Here is a 20,706-nt window from a genome sequence, read left to right as displayed (position 1 = left end):
GTGGCACCGAGGTTGGACTTGTTGTTGGCACCGAGGTTGAGCTGGTTGTTGGCACAGAGGTTGATCTGGTTGGTGGCACTGAGGTTGGGCTTGTTGTTGGCACCAAGGTTGAGCTCGTTCCAGACACAGGTCTTGGGCTGGTTGTTGGCACCGTGGTTGAGCTGGTTGTTGGCACAAAGGTTGAGCTGGTCTCTGGCACTGAGGTTGGGCTGGTTGTTGGCACTGAGGTTGAGCTGGTTTCAGGCACGTATCTTGGGCTTGTTGTTGGCACCGAGGTTGAGCTGGTTTCAGACAAAGGTCTTGGGCTGGTTGTTGGCACCGTGGTTGAGCTGGTTGTTGGCACAGAGGTTGAGCTGGTTGGTGGCACCGAGGTTGGGCTTGTTGTTGGCACCGAGGTTGAGCTGGTTCCAGACAAAGGTCTTGGGCTGGTTGTTGGCACCGTGGTTGAGCTGGTTGGTGGCACAGAGGTTGAGCTGGTTGGTGGCACCGAGGTTGGGCTTGTTGTTGGCACCGAGGTTGAGCTGGTTTCAGACAAAGGTCTTGGGCTGGTTGTTGGTACCGTGGTTGAGCTGGTTGTTGGCACAGAGGTTGAACTGGTTTCTGGTACTGAGGCTGGGCTGGTTGTTCGCACCGTGGTTGAGTGGGAAGTCTCCAGGTGGATGGTGGTCTCAGTTAGGCTGGTGGTGCTCATACTTGGGGTGTGAGGGACTGTGACAGTTTTGTGCGTCGAGCAGTGCTCTGGGGGCTCACAGCACAACACCCGGACCTCATAGTTGAGGCACATCCCGACATTGCCACCCTGGTCCCGGTTCCGGCACACCAGGCCCTTGCTGAGGTCGCACTGCACCACCTGGCCCAGCTTCTCGATGCTGACCTCGGGGTGGCTCTCGGCCCGGCACTCCAGCCGCGAGATGTATTCGGGCCGGCGGCAGATTTTCTCTCCCCTTCTCATGATGTTGCTGAAGCTTTCCACGTCTCCTCCGTGGGGTCCCGGGGACGGGAAGTCCACGTCAAACCACTTGGTCCATGTGCACTGTGGCTGGCAGGTGACAGTCACATGAGGGGAGTGAGTTGCTTCAGGTGTGAGGACGGGGGTGGTGCTGGCCATAGGAGCAGACGTTGTGCCGCTTGGTGGCACGGAGGTTGGGCTGGTCCATGACACAGTGGTTGAGCTGGTTGTTGGCACCGAGGTTGAGCTGGTTCCAGACACAGGTCTTGGGCTGGTTGTTGGCACCGTGGTTGAGCTTGTTGTTCTCACAGAGGTTGAGCTGGTCTCTGGAACTGAGGTTGGGCTGGTTGTTGGCACCGAGGTTGAGCTGGTTTCAGGCACATATCTTGGGCTGGTTGTTGCCACAGAGGTTGAGCTGGTCTCTGGCACCGAGGTTGGGCTTGTTGCTGGCACTAAGGTTGAGCTCGTTCCAGACACAGGTCTTGGGCTGGTTGTTGGCACTGAAGTTGGGCTGGTTGTTGGCACCGAGGTTGAGCTGGTTTTAGACAAAGGTCTTGGGCTGGTTGTTGGCACAGAGGTTGAGCTGGTTGGTGACACCGAGGTTGGGCTTGTTGTTGGCACCGAGGTTGAGCTGGTTGTTGGCACAGAGGTTGATCTGGTTGGTGGCACCGAGGTTGAGCTGGTTTCAGGCACATATCTTGGGCTGGTTGTTGGCAAAGAGGTTGAGCTGGTCTCTGGCACCGAGGTTGGGCTTGATGTTTGTGCCAAGGTTGAGCTCGTTCCAGACACAGGTCTTGGGCTGGTTGTTGGCACAGAGGTTGAGCTGGTTGGTGGCACCGAGGTTGGGCTTGTTGTTGGCACTGAGGTTGAACTGGTTTCTGGTACTGAGGCTGGGCTGGTTGTTCGCACCGTGGTTGAGTGGGAAGTCTCCAGGTGGACGGTAGTCTCACTTAGGCTGGTGGGGCTCATACTTGGGGTGTGAGGGACTGTGACAGTTTTGTGCGTCGAGCAGTGCTCTGGGGGCTCACAGCACAACACCCGGACCTCATAGTTGAGGCACATCCCGACATTGCCACCCTGGTCCCGGTTCCGGCACACCAGGCCCTTGCTGAGGTCGCACTGCACCACCTGGCCCAGCTTCTCGATGCTGACCTCGGGGTGGCTCTCGGCCCGGCACTCCAGCCGCGAGATGTATTCGGGCCGGCGGCAGATTTTCTCTCCCCTTCTCATGATGTTGCTGAAGCTTTCCACGTCTCCTCCGTGGGGTCCCGGGGACGGGAAGTCCACGTCAAACCACTTGGTCCACGTGCACTGTGGCTGGCAGGTGACAGTCACATGAGGGGAGTGAGTTGCTTCAGGTGTGAGGACGGGGGTGGTGCTGGCCGTAGGAGCAGACGTTGTGCCGCTTGGTGGCACGGAGGTTGAGCTGGTTGTTGGCACAGAGGTTGGGCTGGTTGCTGGCAACGAGGTTGGGCTGGTTGTAGGCACCGAGGTTGAGCTGGTTCCAGACACAGGTCTTGGGCTGGTTGTTGGCACAGAGGTTGAGCTGGTGTCAGACACAGGTCTTGGGCTGCTTGTTGGCACCGTGGTTGAGCTCGTTGATGGCACAGATGTTGAGCTGGTTGATGGCACCGAGGTTGGGCTGGTTGTTGGCACTGAGGTTGAGCTCGTTCCAGACACAGGTCTTGGGCTGGTTGTCGGCACCGTGGTTGAGCTGGTTGTTGGCACAGAGTTTGAGCTGGTCTCTGGCTCTGAGTTTGGACTGGTTGTTGGCACCGAGGTTGAGCTGGTTTCAGGCACATATCTTGGGCTGGTTGTTGGCAAAGAGGTTGAGCTGGTCTCTGGCACCGAGGTTGGGCTTGTTGTTTGCACCAAGGTTGAGCTCGTTCCAGACACAGGTCTTGGGCTGGTTGTTGGCACAGAGGTTGAGCTGGTTGGTGGCACCGAGGTTGGACTTGTTGTTGGCACCGAGATTGAGCTGGTTTCTGGTACTGAGGCTGGGCTGGTTGTTCGCACTGTGGTTGAGTGGGAAGTCTCCAGGTGGACAGTGGTCTCACTTAGGCTGGTGGGGTTCATACTTGGGGTGTGAGGGACTGTGACAGTTTTGTGCGTCGAGCAGTGCTCTGGGGGCTCACAGCACAACACCCGGACCTCATAGTTGAGGCACATCCCGACATTGCCGCCCTGGTCCCGGTTCCGGCACACCAGGCCCTTGCTGAGGTCGCACTGCACCACCTGGCCCAGCTTCTCGATGCTGACCTCGGGGTGGCTCTCGGCCCGGCACTCCAGCCACGAGATGTATTCGGGCTGGCGGCAGATTTTCTCTCCCCTTCTCATGATGTTGCTGAAGCTTTCCACGTCTCCTCCGTGGGGTCCCGGGGACGGGAAGTCCACGTCAAACCACTTGGTCCACGTGCACTGTGGCTGGCAGGTGACAGTCACATGAGGGGAGTGAGTTGCTTCAGGTGTGAGGACAGGGGTGGTGCTGGCTGTAGGAGCAGACGTTGTGCCGCTTGGTGGCACGGAGTTTGGGCTGGTCTCTGGCACTGATGTTCGGCTGGTTGTTGGCACCGAGGTTGGGCTGGTTGTAGGCACCGAGGTTGAGCTGGTTCCAGACACAGGTCTTGGACTGGTTGTCGGCACCGTGGTTGAGCTGGTTGTTGGCACAGAGGTTGAGCTGGTTGTTGGCACCAAGTTTGAGCTGGTTTCAGACACAGGTCTTGGGCTGGTTGTTGGCACTGTGGTTGAGCTGGTTGTTGGCACAGAGGTTGAGCTGGTCTCTGGCACTGAGGTTGGGCTGGTTGTTGGTACCGAGGTTGGGCTGGTTGTTGGTACCGAGGTTGAGCTGGTTTCAGACAAAGGTCTTGGGCTGGTTGTTGGCACAGAGGTTGAGCTGGTTTCAGGCACGTATCTTGGGCTGGTTTTTGGCACAGAGGTTGAGCTGGTTGTTGGCACCGAGGTTGGACTTGTTGTTGGCACCGAGATTGAGCTGGTTTCTGGTACTGAGGCTGGGCTGGTTGTTCGCACCATGGTTGAGTGGGAAGTCTCCAGGTGGACGGTGGTCTCAGTTAGGCTGGTGGTGCTCATACTTGGGGTGTGAGGGACTGTGACAGTTTTGTGCGTCGAGCAGTGCTCTGGGGGCTCACAGCACAACACCCGGACCTCATAGTTGAGGCACATCCCGACATTGCCGCCCTGGTCCTGGTTCCGGCACACCAGGCCCTTGCTGAGGTCGCACTGCACCACCTGGCCCAGCTTCTCGATGCTGACCTCGGGGTGGCTCTCGGCCCGGCACTCCAGCCGCGAGATGTATTCGGGCCGGCGGCAGATTTTCTCTCCCCTTCTCATGATGTTGCTGAAGCTTTCCACGTCTCCTCCGTGGGGTCCCGGGGACGGGAAGTCCACGTCAAACCACTTGGTCCACGTGCACTGTGGCTGGCAGGTGACAGTCACATGAGGGGAGTGGGTTGCTTCAGGTGTGAGGACGGGGGTGGTGCTGGCCGTAAGAGCCGACGTTGTGCCGCTTGGTGGCACGGAGGTTGGGCTGGTCCGTGACACAGTGGTTGGGCTGGTTGTTGGCACCGAGGTTGAGCTTGTTTCAGGCACAAATCTTGGGCTGGCTGTTGGCACAGAGTTTGAGCTTGTTGTTGGCACCGAGGGTGGGCTGGTTGCTGGCACCAAGGTTGAGCTGGTTTCAGGGACATATCTTGGGCTGGTTGTTGGCACAGAGGTTGAGCTGGTTGTTGGCACAGAGGTTGAGCTGGTTTTTGGCACCGAGGTTGGGCTTGTTGTTGGCACCGAGGTTGGGCTTGTTGTTGGCACCGAGGTTGAGCTGGTTCCAGACACAGGTCTTGGGCTGGTTGTTGGCACCGAGGTTGAGCTGGTTGTTGGCACTGAGGTTGGGCTGGTTGTTGGCACCGAGGTTGAGCTGGTTTCAGGCACGTATCTTGGGCTGGTTGTTGGCACAGAGGTTGAGCTGGTTTCAGGCACAAATCTTGGGCTGGCTGTTGGCACAGAGTTTGAGCTTGTTGTTGGCACCGAGGGTGGGCTGGTTGCTGGCACCAAGGTTGAGCTGGTTTCAGGGACATATCTTGGGCTGGTTGTTGGCACAGCGGTTGAGCTGGTTGTTGGCACAGAGGTTGAGCTGGTTTTTGGCACCGAGTTTGGGCTTGTTGTTGGCACCGAGGTTGGGCTTGTTGTTGGCACCGAGGTTGAGCTGGTTCCAGACACAGGTCTTGGGCTGGTTGTTGGCAAAGAGGTTGCGCTGGTCCCTGGCACCGAGGTTGGGCTTGTTGTTGGCACCGAGGTTGAGCTCGTTCCAGACACAGGTCTTGGGCTGGTTGTTGGCACCGTGGTTGAGCTGGTTGTTGGCACAGAGGTTGAGCTGGTCTCTGGCACTGAGGTTGGGCTGGTTGTTGGCACTGAGGTTGAGCTGGTTTCAGGCACGTATCTTGGGCTTGTTGTTGGCACCGAGGTTGAGCTGGTTTCAGACAAAGGTCTTGGGCTGGTTGTTGGCACCGTGGTTGAGCTGGTTGTTGGCACAGAGGTTGAGCTGGTTGGTGGCACCGAGGTTGGGCTTGTTGTTGGCACCGAGGTTGAGCTGGTTTCAGACAAAGGTCTTGGGCTGGTTGTTGGCACCGTGGTTGAGCTGGTTGGTGGCACAGAGGTTGAGCTGGTTGGTGGCACCGAGGTTGAGCTGGTTGGTGGCACCGAGGTTGGGCTTGTTGTTGGCACCGAGGTTGAGCTGGTTTCAGACAAAGGTCTTGGGCTGGTTGTTGGTACCGTGGTTGAGCTGGTTGTTGGCACAGAGGTTGAGCTGGTTGGTGGCACCGAGTTTGGACTGGTTGTTGGCACCGAGATTGAGCTGGTTTCTGGTACTGAGGCTGGGCTGGTTGTTCGCACCATGGTTGAGTGGGAAGTCTCCAGGTGGACGGTGGTCTCAGTTAGGCTGGTGGTGCTCATACTTGGGGTGTGAGGGACTGTGACAGTTTTGTGCGTCGAGCAGTGCTCTGGGGGCTCACAGCACAACACCCGGACCTCATAGTTGAGGCACATCCCGACATTGCCGCCCTGGTCCTGGTTCCGGCACACCAGGCCCTTGCTGAGGTCGCACTGCACCACCTGGCCCAGCTTCTCGATGCTGACCTCGGGGTGGCTCTCGGCCCGGCACTCCAGCCGCGAGATGTATTCGGGCCGGTGGCAGATTTTCTCTCCCCTTCTCATGATGTTGCTGAAGCTTTCCACGTCTCCTCCGTGGGGTCCCGGGGACGGGAAGTCCACGTCAAACCACTTGGTCCACGTGCACTGTGGCTGGCAGGTGACAGTCACAGGTGAGGACACCCCGTGTGTGCCAGGTGTGGTGCTGGCTTCCGTGTGCACAGGTGCCGAGCTGGGTGTGCCGTGTTGTATCGGCGACGAGGGAATTCCGGTGTTTTGAGTCAGCCGTGTTTGGGTCTCAGTGTGCCCGGGGGTTGGGTGTGTGGTCTCCGAGGAGCCGGCGTGTGGGGTACTCGTGCACACGTCCACCTGCTCACAGCACTGTATCCGGATCGCGTAGTTGTAGCAGACTGGGGGCAGCTGGTTCTTGTTCAGGCAAAGCAGTCCCACGTTCTTGTCACAGATCACGTCCTGCCCCAACTCCTGTAGTGGGGTGTTCGGGAAGAACTCTGCCCTGCACTCCACATGGTTGGGCTTTGCACAGAATTTATAGCCTTTGGCTCTCAAATTAGGAAAAGTGTCAAAATCTCCACCGTTTATACCCGGGCCGGGGTAGCTGCTGTCGATCCAGTGGGTCCACGTGCACACCCGTTTCAGACAAGGCTCGCCCGCAGTGGAGGTTGGCGTCGCACTTGGTGTTGGGAGAGTGGTTTTCTCCGGCGCAGGCGTAGGGGTACCTGGTGGGGTCGTGGCGGCACCCGGGGCTGGTGTTTCACTACTTGTGGAGAAAATGCTTGTGCCAGTCACAGGGACCGTGGCTGGGGATATTTTGTGCTCTGTCGGCACAGATGAGACCCCGCTCACCCCTCGAGTGTGCCCCGTTTCTGTAATCCCAGAAGCTGCAGGAGGGGTGGTGCGGGCCGGAGTGCTAGAGGGGGAGCAGGTCCGGGGGACACAGCACAGGACCCTGATCTGGTAGTTGTGGCAGAGCCCTGACGTCTGCTTGTGGTTGTAGCAGGTCAGGCCCACCGTCGGGCTGCACTCCACGTGCTGCCCCAGGACTGGGAGCGGCACCCCAGGAGCCCCCTCTGCTCGGCACTCCACCTTCTTCGGCGCCGCGCAAACCTGGTACCCGTGGGCACGGAGGTTCTCCAGGGTGTCAAAGTCGCCGCTGTCGGTGCCCCGCCCCGGATGGCTGATGTCCAGCCACGGCGACCACTGGCACTCCTCCCCACAGGGCTGATGGGGCTGGGTGGTGGTGCCGGGGGTCGTGCCTGTGGGCACTGTGCTCTTGCCACGGGTGTGGCACGTGCGGGGCGGACGTGTTGAGCTCACGACTGAGGACAGAAGAGAAGGCGGAAGGGCTAAGTCTCGAGGGGCCCCGGGACCTCCCTTCATCCGCCATCCCTGCCCCCATCCACCCGCGGCTTTGTGCCTTCACCGCGTCAATCTGTGCGGCCGTCTCCACCCGCGGCGGAGCTTGGCAGGGTGGGAGCGCCGAGTCCCTGGGACGCGCGTGGCACAGGGTGCACGTGAGCCCACAGCAGTTGAATGAACCGGTCTCATGTAGGGGAAGCCCGCACCCCAGGCCCTGAGCGGAACCAGCCCTCCTACGGGAGGCTCAGACGAGGCTCTAAGATGCCCCAGAGGAGGGAGAGGCATCAGGGTGCCTGACACTCGGCGCACCTCCTCCCAGAGGCCGGCCTCCGCCCTCTGCCAGGGGCCCTCGTCCTGACTGTGCCCCTGAGGACAGCAATCCTGCCAGGGAGATGGGCTGAGCGGGCCCTTCCCAGCGTCAGGGACGGCAGGCTCCTGCCTTCTCGGGGAGAGAGACAGTCCTGCGCGGTGCCCCCCGCGCGTCTGCCTTACCGGGTGGGGACGTGGAGAAGGAGAAGGTGGTCGGTGGGGCGGGGCTGGTGGCGCTGCAGGGGGACACCCCCCGCTCGATGGTGCCGTTGGCGGAGCAGCGGGCAGAGATGCACCCGCCTGTGCCATCCGTCGTGTGGTAGATGACGTCCCCCGGTCGGAAGTGCCGTCCGTCGTAGACGCAGACACAGGCTGTGGGGACAAGCTCAGGCACATCAGGGGCTGCGGGGAGCCGGGCACCCAAGAATCCAGACCCAGGAGCCCCGCTGCTCACCCTCAGAGTCGTAGGCACACCGCACGCCGCTCTCGGTGCAAATGCTAGTGGCGGGAGGGAGGAAGTGAGCCGGGGGCGTAGGGCACCCCAGCCGTGCCGGGGCCATCCCACAGCCCAGCCAGGGCACACGGAGCCCCAGGTCACACCCGGCCCGGGAGCCCCTCCCGATCGCTGAGTGACACAGGCAGGCGCCTGACACGCCACACACCCCGGTGACTTTCTGACAGTCATTTCTCTCGGGGCCTCTGTTCCAAGGAGGCCTCACGGTGACATCATGACTCAGCTCCTGCTTCAAGTCACCTCCCGCCACCCCGCGGGCTGCCCACCCCCATTCTGCACCAGGGAGGCTCCCAGCCAGACCTCAGGACCTCAAGGCTGAGACACCACCCCCTCCAGTCTGAAGGAGGAGGCCCCGTGGGAATGTGGCCGGTGGAGCCCGCACGTGCCCTGGCTCCTCGCCCCTCTGGCCATGCGACTCACCAGGAGTGGCAGTTCTGGTCGGAGGGCACCACCGTGCCAGGCTGGTATGACTTGCCCCGGACGCGGCAGGGCAGTGGCGGGGGTGGGGTCGGGCACGTGGCCACACACTGCATCTGGTCCTCGTCGAAAATGGGGGCCGCCGGCGGGCATCTGGGGTAGCAGCCTGCGGTGCCGAGAGGCTGAGTGCCAGCCGCGCCACCTGCCTGACGCCTCCCCACCGTGGCCTGGGCTCAGCCCCCGGCCCCAGGCCTCCCGCACGGCACAGTGGGCACGTGGAGCTGCACCCACAAAGGCACCCCGAGGGGCTGGGACGTCCAGCCCAGCCAGGAGCCCCCGGACAGCACCCCCCCTCACCTTCCAGGCCCGGCAGGTCGTGCAGACAGCGGCCGCCCGGGTTCCGGCAGGTCCGCATGCAGGGCGCCCCGCACGGCTGGTAGTGCCACTCGCAGTGGCCCTCGTGGTTGTAGTAGTCACAGAACATGGCTGCGGGCGGAGGGCAGGCTCAGTGGGCCAGCTCCCGCCCGGAGCGAGCCACCCAGCGGCCCCACGCGGAGTGCTGCCCTCGGGAAGACAGCCTTGGGGACCCACACGGGCCAGGCAAGCTCCCCCTGCACCCCGACCTTCCCCCACGTCTCATGGGCTGTTTTCAAGCCATTCCCTCCACTGTGCCTCCCAGATGGGGCCTCGAATGCCATGGTCAGAGGCAGCCGCGGGTCCCGTGGTTTCTCAGGGGTGCCATCCGTTGGGGTGGGTGCTCTGGCCAGAGCGGCTCCCCAGCGACACCCCAGTCCGGCCAGGTCCCAGCAGCGTGGGAGGTGGGGGCTCTGCTAAGCCCTCTCGGTTCCAGAACATTCTACCACGTCTCCCCGACGACACCCTCCACCACCCCTCATCCCACTTTCCTTTCCACGGACTCCCGCCCAGCCCGTGGCTGACCTGCCTTGACCCCACACTCCTCTGCCCCTCCCCACGGCCCCTCCTCCCAGCCACATGTCATGGAACTCACGGCAGGTGTCCGGGGTGCGCCAGGACACGCACACGCCCACGTCGTGGCAGGCCTGTGCGTAGGCGGCCACGGCCGTGCAGAAACACTCACAGTCGCCCCCCGAGTCGCAGGCGCACGCGTCGCCCACGCAGGCCTCGTAGTACTTAGCGGGGTCCACCTGGGGGAGGGGGAAAGAGGCTTCGGATCCGGGGGCTGGGGCTCCTGGAGGTCTCACCCGCGGCGTGTCCCAACCTGGGGTGGCTTCCCCCAGAGCTCAGGGACAGCAGGTGACTACGGGCTGGTCTAAAGGGTGGAAGGTGATGCCGCTCCCCAACCGCTGTCCCCGGGGAAGCGCCGCATACGTGGGCATGGCAGGCGGCGAAGGTCGCGCTGTTGATGACGCTGCACTGCTTCTGGGCCCAGGACTTGCGGTACGGGTTGGCGGTGCAGGGGTCCCTGGGGGCCGGGGCGTCGGGGCAGGACGGGGAGAACTTCCAGCTGTTGCCAAACTCCAGGGCGCTGCCCACCACGGACTGGCTCCGCGTGGTGAAGTCGTTGACGGCGTTGTCGTCGAAGTTCCCGCACAGCCCGCAGACCCGGCCCTGCAGACGGGGACGGCGGCGCGGGGGGCTCAGGCACATGCAGGAGGAGCCCGAGCCTCCTGCCCTGCCTGCTGGGCCCCCACGCACTCCCCTGGGGCCCACGTCCGCCCTCAGGAGGAAGGGGCCCCCAAGTACGCCTTCAGCATGTACGGCCCCACTCAGCACACGGGGTCGCGGTGGTGCCCCCCGGAGGAAAGGGGGACCAGGAGAGGCAGCACAGGCTACGTGGTGTTCCCCGAAGCCCAGCACGGGTGCCGGCTCGGGACCCGGGAGCGTGGCCTCATGTGGAAACAGGGCCCCTGCAGACGGGGTCCAGCTGAGATGAGGGTGTCTTGGGTGGGGGGTGCTGACGACGCAGGGCCTGTGACCCTGGGGACATGTGGGCACACACATGAGTGAGGACAGTTACACGAGGCTAGACGGTCCCCTGGGGCCCCAGGAGCTGGAGGAGGCAGGCGGGGTCCTCCCCGAAAACCCCCAGAGGGAGCGGGCCCCGGACCAGTTGGATGGGGCTTCAGGGGTCCAGAACACAAGAAGGAGCCACGAGTTTGTGACGGTGTCCCGGGAGCCACAAGACACGGCCTGCCAGCAGACTCCCTCCTCTCTCCATCTGTCCTCCCGCCCCGCACGGTCTGGGGTGAGGGCGGCCCAGACCAGGGGCGGGGGGGCCCACCTTGAACTCGGGGCTGAGTTTGAGGAAGATGCTGGTCTTCCTGTCCCACAGCAGCACCAGGCCGGCCTCGGTGTCCACCACCAGGTAGGTGCCCATCTGGCGGATGGTGTAGGGGGGCTCCTGGCCCGCACCCCGCTCCAGGACCTCCACGCGGCCCTCACTCAGCTTCAGCTCGTAGCTCTGCGCAGAAGGGGTCGCTCAGGCCGGTCCCCACTCGGCTTCCCGGGCGTCCCTCCAGGGGCCCCGGCCCAACCCGGCCGCCCGCTCACCCCCAGGAACAGCTTGATGGCCTTGGAGCACGTGACGCCCGTGGTCCCGCAGGGGACGTTCTCGGAGACGACGCGGAAGGTCCCGGTGGTGTCATTGCCACGGCAGCGGTCCTGGGGAGAGGTGGGGGGTCGTCCTGCCGCTGGGGGCTGGCGTGCCCCAAGCCGCACCGCGGGGCTATGGGAGGGCTGGGGAGCCCCCGGACCACATACCTGAAGCAGCGTGTACCCACAGTCCCCGCTGAAGCTGAAGCGCCTGCCATCGAAGGTGATGTAGTGGCCGTCCCCGTACACGGCGCAGGTGGCCAGGCAGGGCTCCTCTGTGCACCGCCACTTCCTGTTCTCACAGGTGCTGGGGGCAGGGGGCACCGGTCAGGCCTGAGCTGGGCGTGGGGCGTGGGGGTGGGGCAGGTCCCTGCGGGACCATGCTCGGTCCTAGAGGCCGGGGTCCCACCACCCACTGCAGGGACCCCCCCCCCCCGCCGCGTACCAGGTGTTGCAGCCCACCCGAATGGTCTGGCCGGGCAGGTAGCTGGCCTCGTTGTGCACGCAGGGGCAGTCCGTCGGGGCGACGCAGCGGCCCTCACTGTCGGCCACCAGCCCGTCGGGACACACGCAGCCAGGCTCACACTGGGAGCTATACTGCGGGGCACCGGGGACACGGCTCAGTGGGCTGGGGGTCGACCTCTGAGCCCCCACCATGGCCTGCACTGACCCCAGGGAGCCCTCGGGCAGCGGTCTTCCCGGGACCACCCCGAGAGGGCCCATGGGCAGACGCCCACGCAGGGTCGCGGGGGCGGGAGGGGGACTCACGCAGTCCATGTCCAGAGTGGAGCAGCTCTTCCGACAGCCGGCCCTGGAGGCCCCGGGCGTGGCGTGGCGACAGTCGTGGAAGGCCATGGGCGGGGCGCAGACTGGGGGGAGAGGCCACTCAGGGTCCCACCGCCACGGCCAGGCCGGCTCTGAGAGTCACGGCTGCACACTGTGTGTCCCAGCAGCCGAGTCTGTGCCGCCCAGCCTGGGGCACGGCCGGGGGTGCGTGTGCGTGTGTACAGCACGTGGGTGTCCGCGGCGTGTACATGTGTTCATGGTGTGTGTGCATGGCGTGCCGGGGGCACAGATCAGGCCAAAGAGGGGAAACCCCCACACCCAGCAGCCACACTGACTTGGGGGTCTGGCCGTCCACCCAGAAACTTGGAGATCACGAGAGCGCCTCCCTCCCCACAGACTCACCTGGGGTGGGAACCCGGCCTCCGATGCAGGTCAGCGTGCCTTGCGTGCAGGTGCTGGGACAAGAGGGTGGTCAGAGGGTCCCCCCAGCCTGGCCGCCCTGCCCACCAGGCCCGTCCAGCAGGGGCTCTTACCAGATGACTCCATGCTCGTGAAGCGACTCCCCGTTGGGGACCACAGAGCCCTCGTGGTAACAGGGACAGCTGGTGGCCGGCACACACTTGCCCGCATCGTCCAGGAATGTGCCGTTGGGGCAGGTGCAGCCATCCACGGGGACAAAGCTGATGCCACAGGTGACGTCCTCATGGCTCCGGGCCCGGCAGGTGGGCTGGCAGGTGCTGATGCTGTACCGGTAGGTCAGCGACTTTGGGCAGGTGGTCGTGGGCTTCGCTGCGGGACGCCAGGCAGGGGGAGTCAGTCAGGGCCGAGCGGCTGCATCACCCATCCCCGCTTCCTCCTGCCCCAGCCTCAGCGTCCCAGGCCAGGCGCTCCAGCCCTCCAAGCCCCGCCCGGGGACAGAGGCCCGGGAGCACGTGTTCTGCTGGGGGGTGGGGACACTCACTGCACACGCCGTCCCTCCAGCCGCTGAGCAGCACCCCCTTGGCCGCGCAGGCGTGCACGTAGGAGGACAGGGCGGCGCACAGGCAGTCCTCGCTCTTTTCGCAGTTACAGGTGTCGAACATGCAGTTCTGGGGACGGGGCCGTCGTGACCACACGCCGTGAGCGTCCCCCACACTGCCGCCCGCCTCCTCTACGACCCTCCCCGAGCCCGCGCCTGGGGCCCCCACGCCCTCCGCAGACCGTCTTGGCGCCAAGCCCCCCTCCAGCCGGTGCTGGAAGGACAACGGCCCCTCCTCTCGGGACCCGGCAGGGGCCACAGCCCGTCCGGCCCGCAGACCCCAGAGCATCTCGGCCGCCACCGATTTCTCATGTGGACTCCAGGGCCCAGTGGGCCACGAGCCCTCAGGGGTCGTCGACCCTATGCCTGGTTACAAGGCTGGAGGCAGAGATGAGCTCTGGATCTCAGGACCAGGCCGGATCCTCGAGAAGCCCCTCTCCCCGCACCGAGGACAGCTGCGTGGCCGCAGCGGAGAGGCTGGTGGGTGTGCGTTACCGAGTAGTAGGTGCCCGGGTTCACGGCCGCGTGGCACTGGGCGAAGGGGCCGTGGGGGTCCGTCAGGCGGGAGCACCAGAGCTGAGCGTACTTCTCTGCGGACAGGGCAACAAGGGCGGTCAGCAAACCGGACCGTCGTCCCCTGCCGCGGCCAGCAGCCTCCCGCGGGCAGGCTTCCCACCCCCACAACACCCCGCTCCCTTCTTCCAGAAGTCTCCACGGCCATACTGGAAAACGCGTTGGTGAGTCGGCCTGTTTACCCCCCGAATTCTCCCCCCAGTCCAGAGTGGACTCTGCGGCCTGGGGTCACCGGCAACCGGGCGGGCCTGTGGCCGCGGGGACCTACATACCGTTCTCCACGCTGAGGGAGCAGGGGTCCTCGAAGCTGTTCTTGACGTTGGGGCAGGCGGCCTGCGTCTTCCAGCTGTTGGCAAAGGCGGCAGCCGTGCCCTCCACCACGCCGCTGAGCGTCCGGAAGTCGTCGGCCTGGTTCTGGTTGAAGTTGCCGCACAGGCCTGCGGCGGGAGGCCGGCATGAGGCGCCGCGGGCCCCGGCGGCCGAGGGTGGGCTCCGGCCCCCAGGACGGGCGGCCCCTCTTACCGCAGGTGAGGCCGCGGAGCTCGGGCCCCAGCCTCAAGAACACCTGCATGACCGGCACCAGCTGGATCCTGAGCTGCAGGCCCAGCTTGGTCTGGGCGATGATGAAGAAGGTGGAGGGTCGGAAGAGTGTGACATTCGCTGTGGGCGCAGGGACGAGGCCTCAGTGGGCTGGGACGGCCGGGAACCCCCAAGAGGGCAGGCCGCACGTGCTTACCTGCCGAGACGGGCATCTGGGTGTAGATCTGGTTCACAAACACCTCCCCGCTGGCCTTGACCGCGATGACCTGGGAACAGCAGGGAGCGGGGTCAGGGTGGCCCTGGGACATGTGCCAGCGGGACCCCTGCCCCGGAGGGCCACGAGCTCCCACGAGGAGGGGCGGGCTGAGGAGCTGAGTTCTGCCCCAGGCCCAGCTGGTCTGCCCACATGTCCCTCAGGGGCCGAGCATTCTCTCTGGTAAAAACCCAAGTGATTGTATGAAATCGGGAAGTTGGAAAAATAAAATAAAAATAAAAACTAAACTAGGACAGAGGAAAGTTGCCTTCAATGAAGCCGAGCTCCGGGCACGCCCTGGTCCCTCCTTCCAGGGCTGGTCGGGACAGGTGTGGAGGCCCTGGTGCCCCCCAGAGTGGTCTGCCTGGGGACCGTCGCGCAGAGACCTGCGGGCTGGGAGGTCCTCAGGCTGCATCCCGCTCACTCACCGCCCACGCCAGGATCAAGGGCTTGGGCAGAGGTCACTGGCCATGAGGGACATAGACTCCCTCCCCCCGACGGGCATGTGCTCTCACCACGTAGCCCCCGACCCCCGGGTCTGCTCTCACCGTGCTCCCCCCGTCCAGGCTCAGCGTCAGGCTCTTCAGGCACGTCTCACTGTCCGTCAGGCCGCACCGCCGCAGCTCTCCGAGCACAGTGAAGGCGCCGCTGTCACAGGGCTGCGGACACGGGTCCTCAAGCTCTGCCCAAAGGTGCCCGCCCCCCGCCTGCGCCCGCCCCCTGGAGACCCTGTGGGGTGGGGCCGGGAGATGGGCGCAGACGCGGCCGACCGAGCAGCCCAGGCAGGGGCGGGCCAGCCGCACGGCCGTGGCCAAAAGCTGCCGGGTGGGCGCGAGCCCCAGGGCGCACCTTGGCCAGCACGTAGCTGCAGTCCCCGTGCACCGTGTACTGCCTCTCGTCGAACGTGGAGAAGTGGGCGCCCCCCAGCACCGCGCAGGTGCCCGGGCACGGCAGCTCCCAGCAGCTCCACTGGCCTCTGGAGCAGGTGCTGTGGGCGGTAGAGACCACGCGTGTGCCACCCCTGGGAGCATCCAGCCCCGGCCTGGGCACTGGCGGGAGGACACGGGTCTGGCCCAGGCCCGCCCACATCCCCGCCTAGACCGGGGCCTGGCGGTGTCTGCATGGAGAGCCCTGGGCACGCGTGGGGTCCGCAGGGAGGGAGGACAGCCGGCCCTTGGGCCTCGGCTCCCTGAGTCGTCCCAGGCCACGTCCGGGCTTGTAGGCGGGAGGGGTCTGGGGTCCTACCAGTTCGTGCAGTCTGTGGCGTAGCTGGTGCCCGGGGCGTAGGTGGCCCCGTTATACACACAAGGACACTGGGATGCCGGAATGCAGCCGGTCTGGCCGATGTCGTCGAGCACCGTCCCTGCAGAAGCAGGCAGGCCATGGACGGGGCAGGCGCCAGGCAGTTCCCACCCCTGAGCCAGACTAGAGGACCCGACCTTGGGCCCAGGTCGCCCCCCGCCTGCAGGGGCTCCCCAGACCCAGGCACCCAGCCTGCATCTGTGGGATTCCCAGGGAGGCCCCTCTCACCCTCGGGGCAGAAGCAGCCGTCCACGCAGTGGTCCTCGCAGAGCTGGGAGTGCTCGGGGTTGGAGCAGGTGTCGGCGCAGGGCGAGCCGCACTCCTGGTGCTGCATGCTGGGGGGGCAGGTCTGGGCTGCGGGGGGAGGACAGAGCCGCGTCACCGCCGGCCCCCAGCTCCCGGCCCAGGAGGGGCAGCCCGACGGGGCACTCACGGCAGAGGTGGGGGCTCCTCCAGTCCGGGGGCAGCCCCCCGGCGTGGGCGCACTGGCGCGCGTACTCGGCGAGCGTGGGGCAGATGCAGCGAGCGCGGTCCGTGTGCTCACAGAGGCAGAGGTCTTGCTGGCAGGCCTGCACGTAGCTGCTGGCGTCCAGCAGAGCTCGGCAGCCCGAGAACAGCCGGCCAGTCAGGATCTCCTCGCAGAGGCCCTGGGGGCAGAGCCAGGAGCACTGAGTGCAGGCGCGGGACCCTCCCCCGGGCTCCGGGCCACCAACCCGCCTCGCCCCGACAGGAGCAGGGCCCGTCCACGCCGGGGCTTACCGTGCCGTGCCCGCAGTCCGCCGGGGGCATGGGAACAGGGTCCTGACACTGTTCCATGGGGCCGTCCATCTTCTGCTGATTCCCGTACTCCAGGGCCGTCAGCTTGACACCTGCGGGAACACAGCGCCAGGTTCCTGAGGCTCCCCAAGGGGTCCCCACTGCATCTCGTCCCCCATCCACCCTGCTGGGTTAAGGGGTGCTCAGGGAGTCTGAAAGTAAGTGGGGGACCACCCGAGTCATTCAGGGCTGCGGGCAGAGGGCTAAGGCCTGAGGGTTCTCCAAGCCCGGGGTGGCATGCTGCCCAAAGGGCCGGAGAGTGACCCTGACCTCACCCAGCCCTCGGACCCCAGCCAAGCCCGCACAGGGACCCCCAGGCGACCGGGCAGGCACGTTCCCCCGTGGCTGCAAGCCCCATATGGGTGAGCTTCCTCTGGGCGTCATGGACCTGGCGAGGGGGTCCTGGGGGTGGGGGACTCCAGCTGGTGCGGGTCACATGAAATCTCCCTTCCTGGCAGCAGGAGGCCCAAGAAACCAGGAGAAGGTCTGCTTGAAGGCGGTGCCGAGGGGGCAGGGAGGCGCGTGTCCCTGCGTGCTGGGACAAGTCTATGCCCGCGTGTGCCTGTGCGTGGGCACACGAGTCGGGGACACCTGACCCAAGGTTCTGGAAGACAGCCTTCCAGGGAGCACTGGGAAAGGAGTCCGGCTACCATGGGGCAGCTGTGGGGAGGGGCTTACCATGGGAGAGGAACTCGTTGAACACGGGCTGACCGTTGAAGTCTCCGCAGAGCCCGCAGGTCTGGTTGGCGAACTTGGGGTCCAGCTCCAGCTGGAATGGGGGCCCACATCAGATGCCCGGCCCCACAGGGACGCGTCAGGCCCCACAGAGGCCCCACAGGCCATGGACCCCTGCCTCCCACGCTTCAGGGTCTCCGTGATGGGGGAGGTAGGATCCCTGGCCCCCTCCTCACCAGCCCCATGCGGCGGGGTCTGGCCGTCCCCCAGCACTCGTGCCCAGAGCACTTTCTTCCCTCTCTGGGGAGGCCATTGGGCTGGCGACACCCCCCATCCCGGCCCCGGGCCCCGGTCTCACCAGGAGGCTGTCGTCTTGGCTCCACATGAAGACCAGACCCAGCCTGGCATCCACCTTCAGGTAGCCGTTGCTGACCTCGATGAGGACCCCCGACTGGCTGAAGGGCAGCTGAGTTCTGCAGAGAGAGGGCCGGGCTGAGGCCCTGAGGCCACGCGGGGCAGGGCAATGGAGGTCTGATCCCGGCCAGGGAGGACCCCCTACGGCCATGAACGTGACCAGAATGCTGGGCCACAGACAGCGCCACGGGCGCGAGAGGACAGCGGACCCCAGAGCTCCGCGGTCACGGAGGAACTAGGAAGGGGACCACTTCCCCGGGAGGGAGAAGAGCCCCAGGCCTCAGGGGGTGCCCGGGCACGACCCCACGTGCCCCCCACAACCACCCGGACTCACGGGCGGCCGTTAACCAGGACGGAGCTCTTGGTCAGCTGGATGACCATGCCGTCGAGCTTCATGGTGACGGCGACGACCGTGGTGGTGTTGGACTCCCGGCCGCGGCGCAGCTGCACGTTGAAGTCCTCGTACGCGGCGCCGCAGTGCGCGGACAGGACGTAGTTGCACCGGCCGGGGAAGCGGAAGACGTCGCCGTCGAAGGTCTTGTAGTGGAAGTCACCCCAGGTGCTGCAGACGCGCCCGTTGTGCGCGGGGTTCCGGGCTGCGGGCCGAGGAGGGCCTGAGGACGCCGGCCTACGCCCCGGGCTGGGGACGCGGCTGCCCCCGGGGCTGGGGGTGGCGGGCAGCAGGGGAGGAGCTGCTTGGACCCAGACCCTCAGGGAACGGGGAGCGCGGCCTCTCCCAGCACTTACCCGCGTCCACGTGCGGAGCGGGACCCCGTCCAGCGCCCCCACCCGCCGCCTCACAGCCCTTGCTCACCTCGCACCACCAGGGCCGTCCTCAGAGGGGGCAGGAAGCTCATCCCGCGGAGTGGGTGGCCTGTGGGGACAGGGGTGCGGGGTCACAGCGCCTGCACGCACGTGGTCTCTGCTGCCCCCACCAAGCCTGCCGGCACCACGCCCAGGTGGGGCCGGAGCCGAGGCCCCGCAGGCCGGCGGCCTTCCCTCCGGGCCGTCCCAAGTGGCCGCGAGCACTCCAGCCGGAACTCTGCCCGGAGCTCTTACCCGGGGCCAAGTCAGCGCCCAGAGCCCAGGACGACCCCTTGGGTGCTGAGGCCGGGCACAGACGAGCCTCCCTGAGTCCAGCCTGGGGGAGTGATCCTCTCCCAGGGCCGCACGCCCAGCGTGCCAGCACAGGTGTGACGGAGAGTCCCCCACCAGCCACCCCCCCAGGCCAAGGGGACACATGTGGCGAAGGGATCAGGACTTGGGGGGAGACAGGAGGACGTCACCGTGAGCTCGGGCCTCGTCTATCCTCCTGTCTGAAGCTGCCACAGGGAGACAAGGAGCCTTCGGGGGCCCCAAGTTCTGGCCCCGAGGGGCTGGGGCAGGGCCGCACTGACAGGTGGGGGTCAACTCACCACCAAGCTCCTGGGGGACGTGAAGTTCTGGGGACTTGTGGCCATGTTCCACAGAGCTGCCCTGGGCCTGGCCTATGGGAAGAAGGAGGACGCTGGGCCTGAGCCAGGGAGACAGGGACAGAGAGAGGGACGGGCCAACGGAAGGGCCCAGAACAGGTGGGTGTTCTCTCTGCACAGGGCCGGGGAGGGGGGACGGTCTCTATCCACGATGCCCTCGCCAGGCTCATGCGCTGTGTGAGCCTTCTCTCAACTGGCCCCACGAGCACTCGGGGTTCCCCAGGCCTGACGTGGCATCACCCAGAGCCCTTCATTCATTCACTATCCCTTTTTTCACTCTGGGTATCTCCCTGCTTGGGACATGCGATGGGGACGACCATCTGCACGGCAGCCTGGGCAGGGAGCGGACGGTTGAAGCTGCGGGTCACCTAAGCGTGTCAGGAGACAAGCAGGGCCCCGGGCAAGGATGTAGGGGTGCGGAGTCGAGTGGGGTGGGGCCGCCTGGCCCTGCTCCTGACCTCACAGGGGACAGTCCACACTCATCCCTGATGCAGGTGCCCCAGGAGCAGCCAGCAGAAGCTGGCCCCACACCCGGACGCAGGAGGCCAGGGACAGTAGGGACGGGCACGCACGTCGAGGTCCCCATGGTGCTGAGGGCCTCAGGAATGCTGTCCCCCTGCCTGCGGCAGCTCCTCCAGGAGCACGTTGTCACCTGACCCAGCTGTCCCCTGGGACGCAGAGGCCGGGAAGTGCGAACCTGGGAGGGAGGAGGCCTTGGGGGACCGGGAGCCTCTACCCAGCGTCCTCACAGCAACCTCACGATCACACCCGCTCCCCGAGGCTGAGGTCCCCTGGAGACCCCTCTCAAGACCCAGACGGGGAAAATGAGCTGGTGATCCGGGGCGTGCAGTGAGGGGGTCCCAGGGCCCCGAGGACCGGCTCAGAGAAGGTCTGGCAGGGGCAGAGGCAGCAGGAAATCAGCACGGATGGGTGTGCCCGCCGGCCGGGGAGGCAGTCGGGGGGCTCAGAGATGACGGGTTCCTCTCCCCCTCCTCAGGGGAGCGGCTCAGCCCCGGAGGCCCCTCTCCCACGTGGGCCCCCGCAGCCCCCGAGAGATCCCCAAACCCACAAGCTGGAGCCCACAAGACAGCGAGCGCCAGGGCCCGGGTCCAGCCGGGAGCCGCTCACGGACACGCCCTGCTTCCCCGGGGCGGGGGCCAGGCCGCCGAGCTGTCTGCCACCCTCCCGGCCCCAGGGCCGCCCCAGAATGTGGGGGACCCCTGGGCTGCCAGGTCGGGACCAGCCCTGGAAGCCGCTCAGTGGGAGCCTTACCTGTGTGCTGGGCACAGGCCAGGGCGAGGGCCAGGGCCCAGAGCGGGGCCAGCGTCCTGCCGCTGACACCCATCCTGTGGAGGGAGGGGAGAAGGCCCCAGGGGCAGCGTCTAAGGAAGGCCCTGAGTGGGCAGGGGCCTTTTGTAGCCCCGGGAGCTGGCTCCGGCCCCAGCAGCTTCACGTGGGAGGGCGGGGCAGGGCCTGGTCTTCCCCTCACCCGGGTAAACAGTGGGCATGGGCTTGGGGCTGGCCGGCCGCCGGGGACAGGCAGAGATGGGCATAGCTGCC

The 20,706-nt window shown here is 65.6% G+C and overlaps 1 protein-coding gene across 1 annotated transcript in view; it reads right to left on the bottom strand.

Annotated features, from left to right (window-relative positions):
• MUC5AC (mucin 5AC, oligomeric mucus/gel-forming) overlaps window positions 1–20,491 on the bottom strand; it is a 29,061-nt gene extending 8,570 nt beyond the window's left edge. The window contains exons 1-33 of the mRNA XM_046014610.1: window positions 20,419–20,491; window positions 19,090–19,161; window positions 18,489–18,548; window positions 18,009–18,270; window positions 17,619–17,733; window positions 17,264–17,354; window positions 16,529–16,638; window positions 16,203–16,416; window positions 15,998–16,123; window positions 15,713–15,830; window positions 15,317–15,455; window positions 15,016–15,126; window positions 14,411–14,480; window positions 14,197–14,334; window positions 13,947–14,111; window positions 13,597–13,691; window positions 13,045–13,171; window positions 12,617–12,872; window positions 12,486–12,538; window positions 12,066–12,166; window positions 11,743–11,894; window positions 11,466–11,604; window positions 11,256–11,366; window positions 10,987–11,166; window positions 10,074–10,313; window positions 9,733–9,889; window positions 9,081–9,209; window positions 8,727–8,889; window positions 8,247–8,290; window positions 7,976–8,164; window positions 5,400–7,443; window positions 2,460–4,439; window positions 294–2,327 (exon numbers count right to left, since the gene is read on the bottom strand). Coding sequence (XP_045870566.1) covers window positions 294–2,327; window positions 2,460–4,439; window positions 5,400–7,443; window positions 7,976–8,164; window positions 8,247–8,290; window positions 8,727–8,889; window positions 9,081–9,209; window positions 9,733–9,889; window positions 10,074–10,313; window positions 10,987–11,166; window positions 11,256–11,366; window positions 11,466–11,604; window positions 11,743–11,894; window positions 12,066–12,166; window positions 12,486–12,538; window positions 12,617–12,872; window positions 13,045–13,171; window positions 13,597–13,691; window positions 13,947–14,111; window positions 14,197–14,334; window positions 14,411–14,480; window positions 15,016–15,126; window positions 15,317–15,455; window positions 15,713–15,830; window positions 15,998–16,123; window positions 16,203–16,416; window positions 16,529–16,638; window positions 17,264–17,354; window positions 17,619–17,733; window positions 18,009–18,270; window positions 18,489–18,548; window positions 19,090–19,161; window positions 20,419–20,491 — 10,058 coding nt within the window. The remainder of the gene's footprint in view (window positions 1–293; window positions 2,328–2,459; window positions 4,440–5,399; window positions 7,444–7,975; window positions 8,165–8,246; window positions 8,291–8,726; window positions 8,890–9,080; window positions 9,210–9,732; window positions 9,890–10,073; window positions 10,314–10,986; window positions 11,167–11,255; window positions 11,367–11,465; window positions 11,605–11,742; window positions 11,895–12,065; window positions 12,167–12,485; window positions 12,539–12,616; window positions 12,873–13,044; window positions 13,172–13,596; window positions 13,692–13,946; window positions 14,112–14,196; window positions 14,335–14,410; window positions 14,481–15,015; window positions 15,127–15,316; window positions 15,456–15,712; window positions 15,831–15,997; window positions 16,124–16,202; window positions 16,417–16,528; window positions 16,639–17,263; window positions 17,355–17,618; window positions 17,734–18,008; window positions 18,271–18,488; window positions 18,549–19,089; window positions 19,162–20,418) is intronic.
• Window positions 20,492–20,706: the final 215 nt, after the last annotated feature.

This window comes from Meles meles, chromosome 8 (genome assembly GCF_922984935.1).
Source record: "Meles meles chromosome 8, mMelMel3.1 paternal haplotype, whole genome shotgun sequence".
Taxonomy (NCBI): Eukaryota; Metazoa; Chordata; class Mammalia; order Carnivora; family Mustelidae; genus Meles; species Meles meles.
Note: the sequence above shows the minus strand (reverse complement) of the source record. Positions and strands in the feature narration are given on the sequence as shown.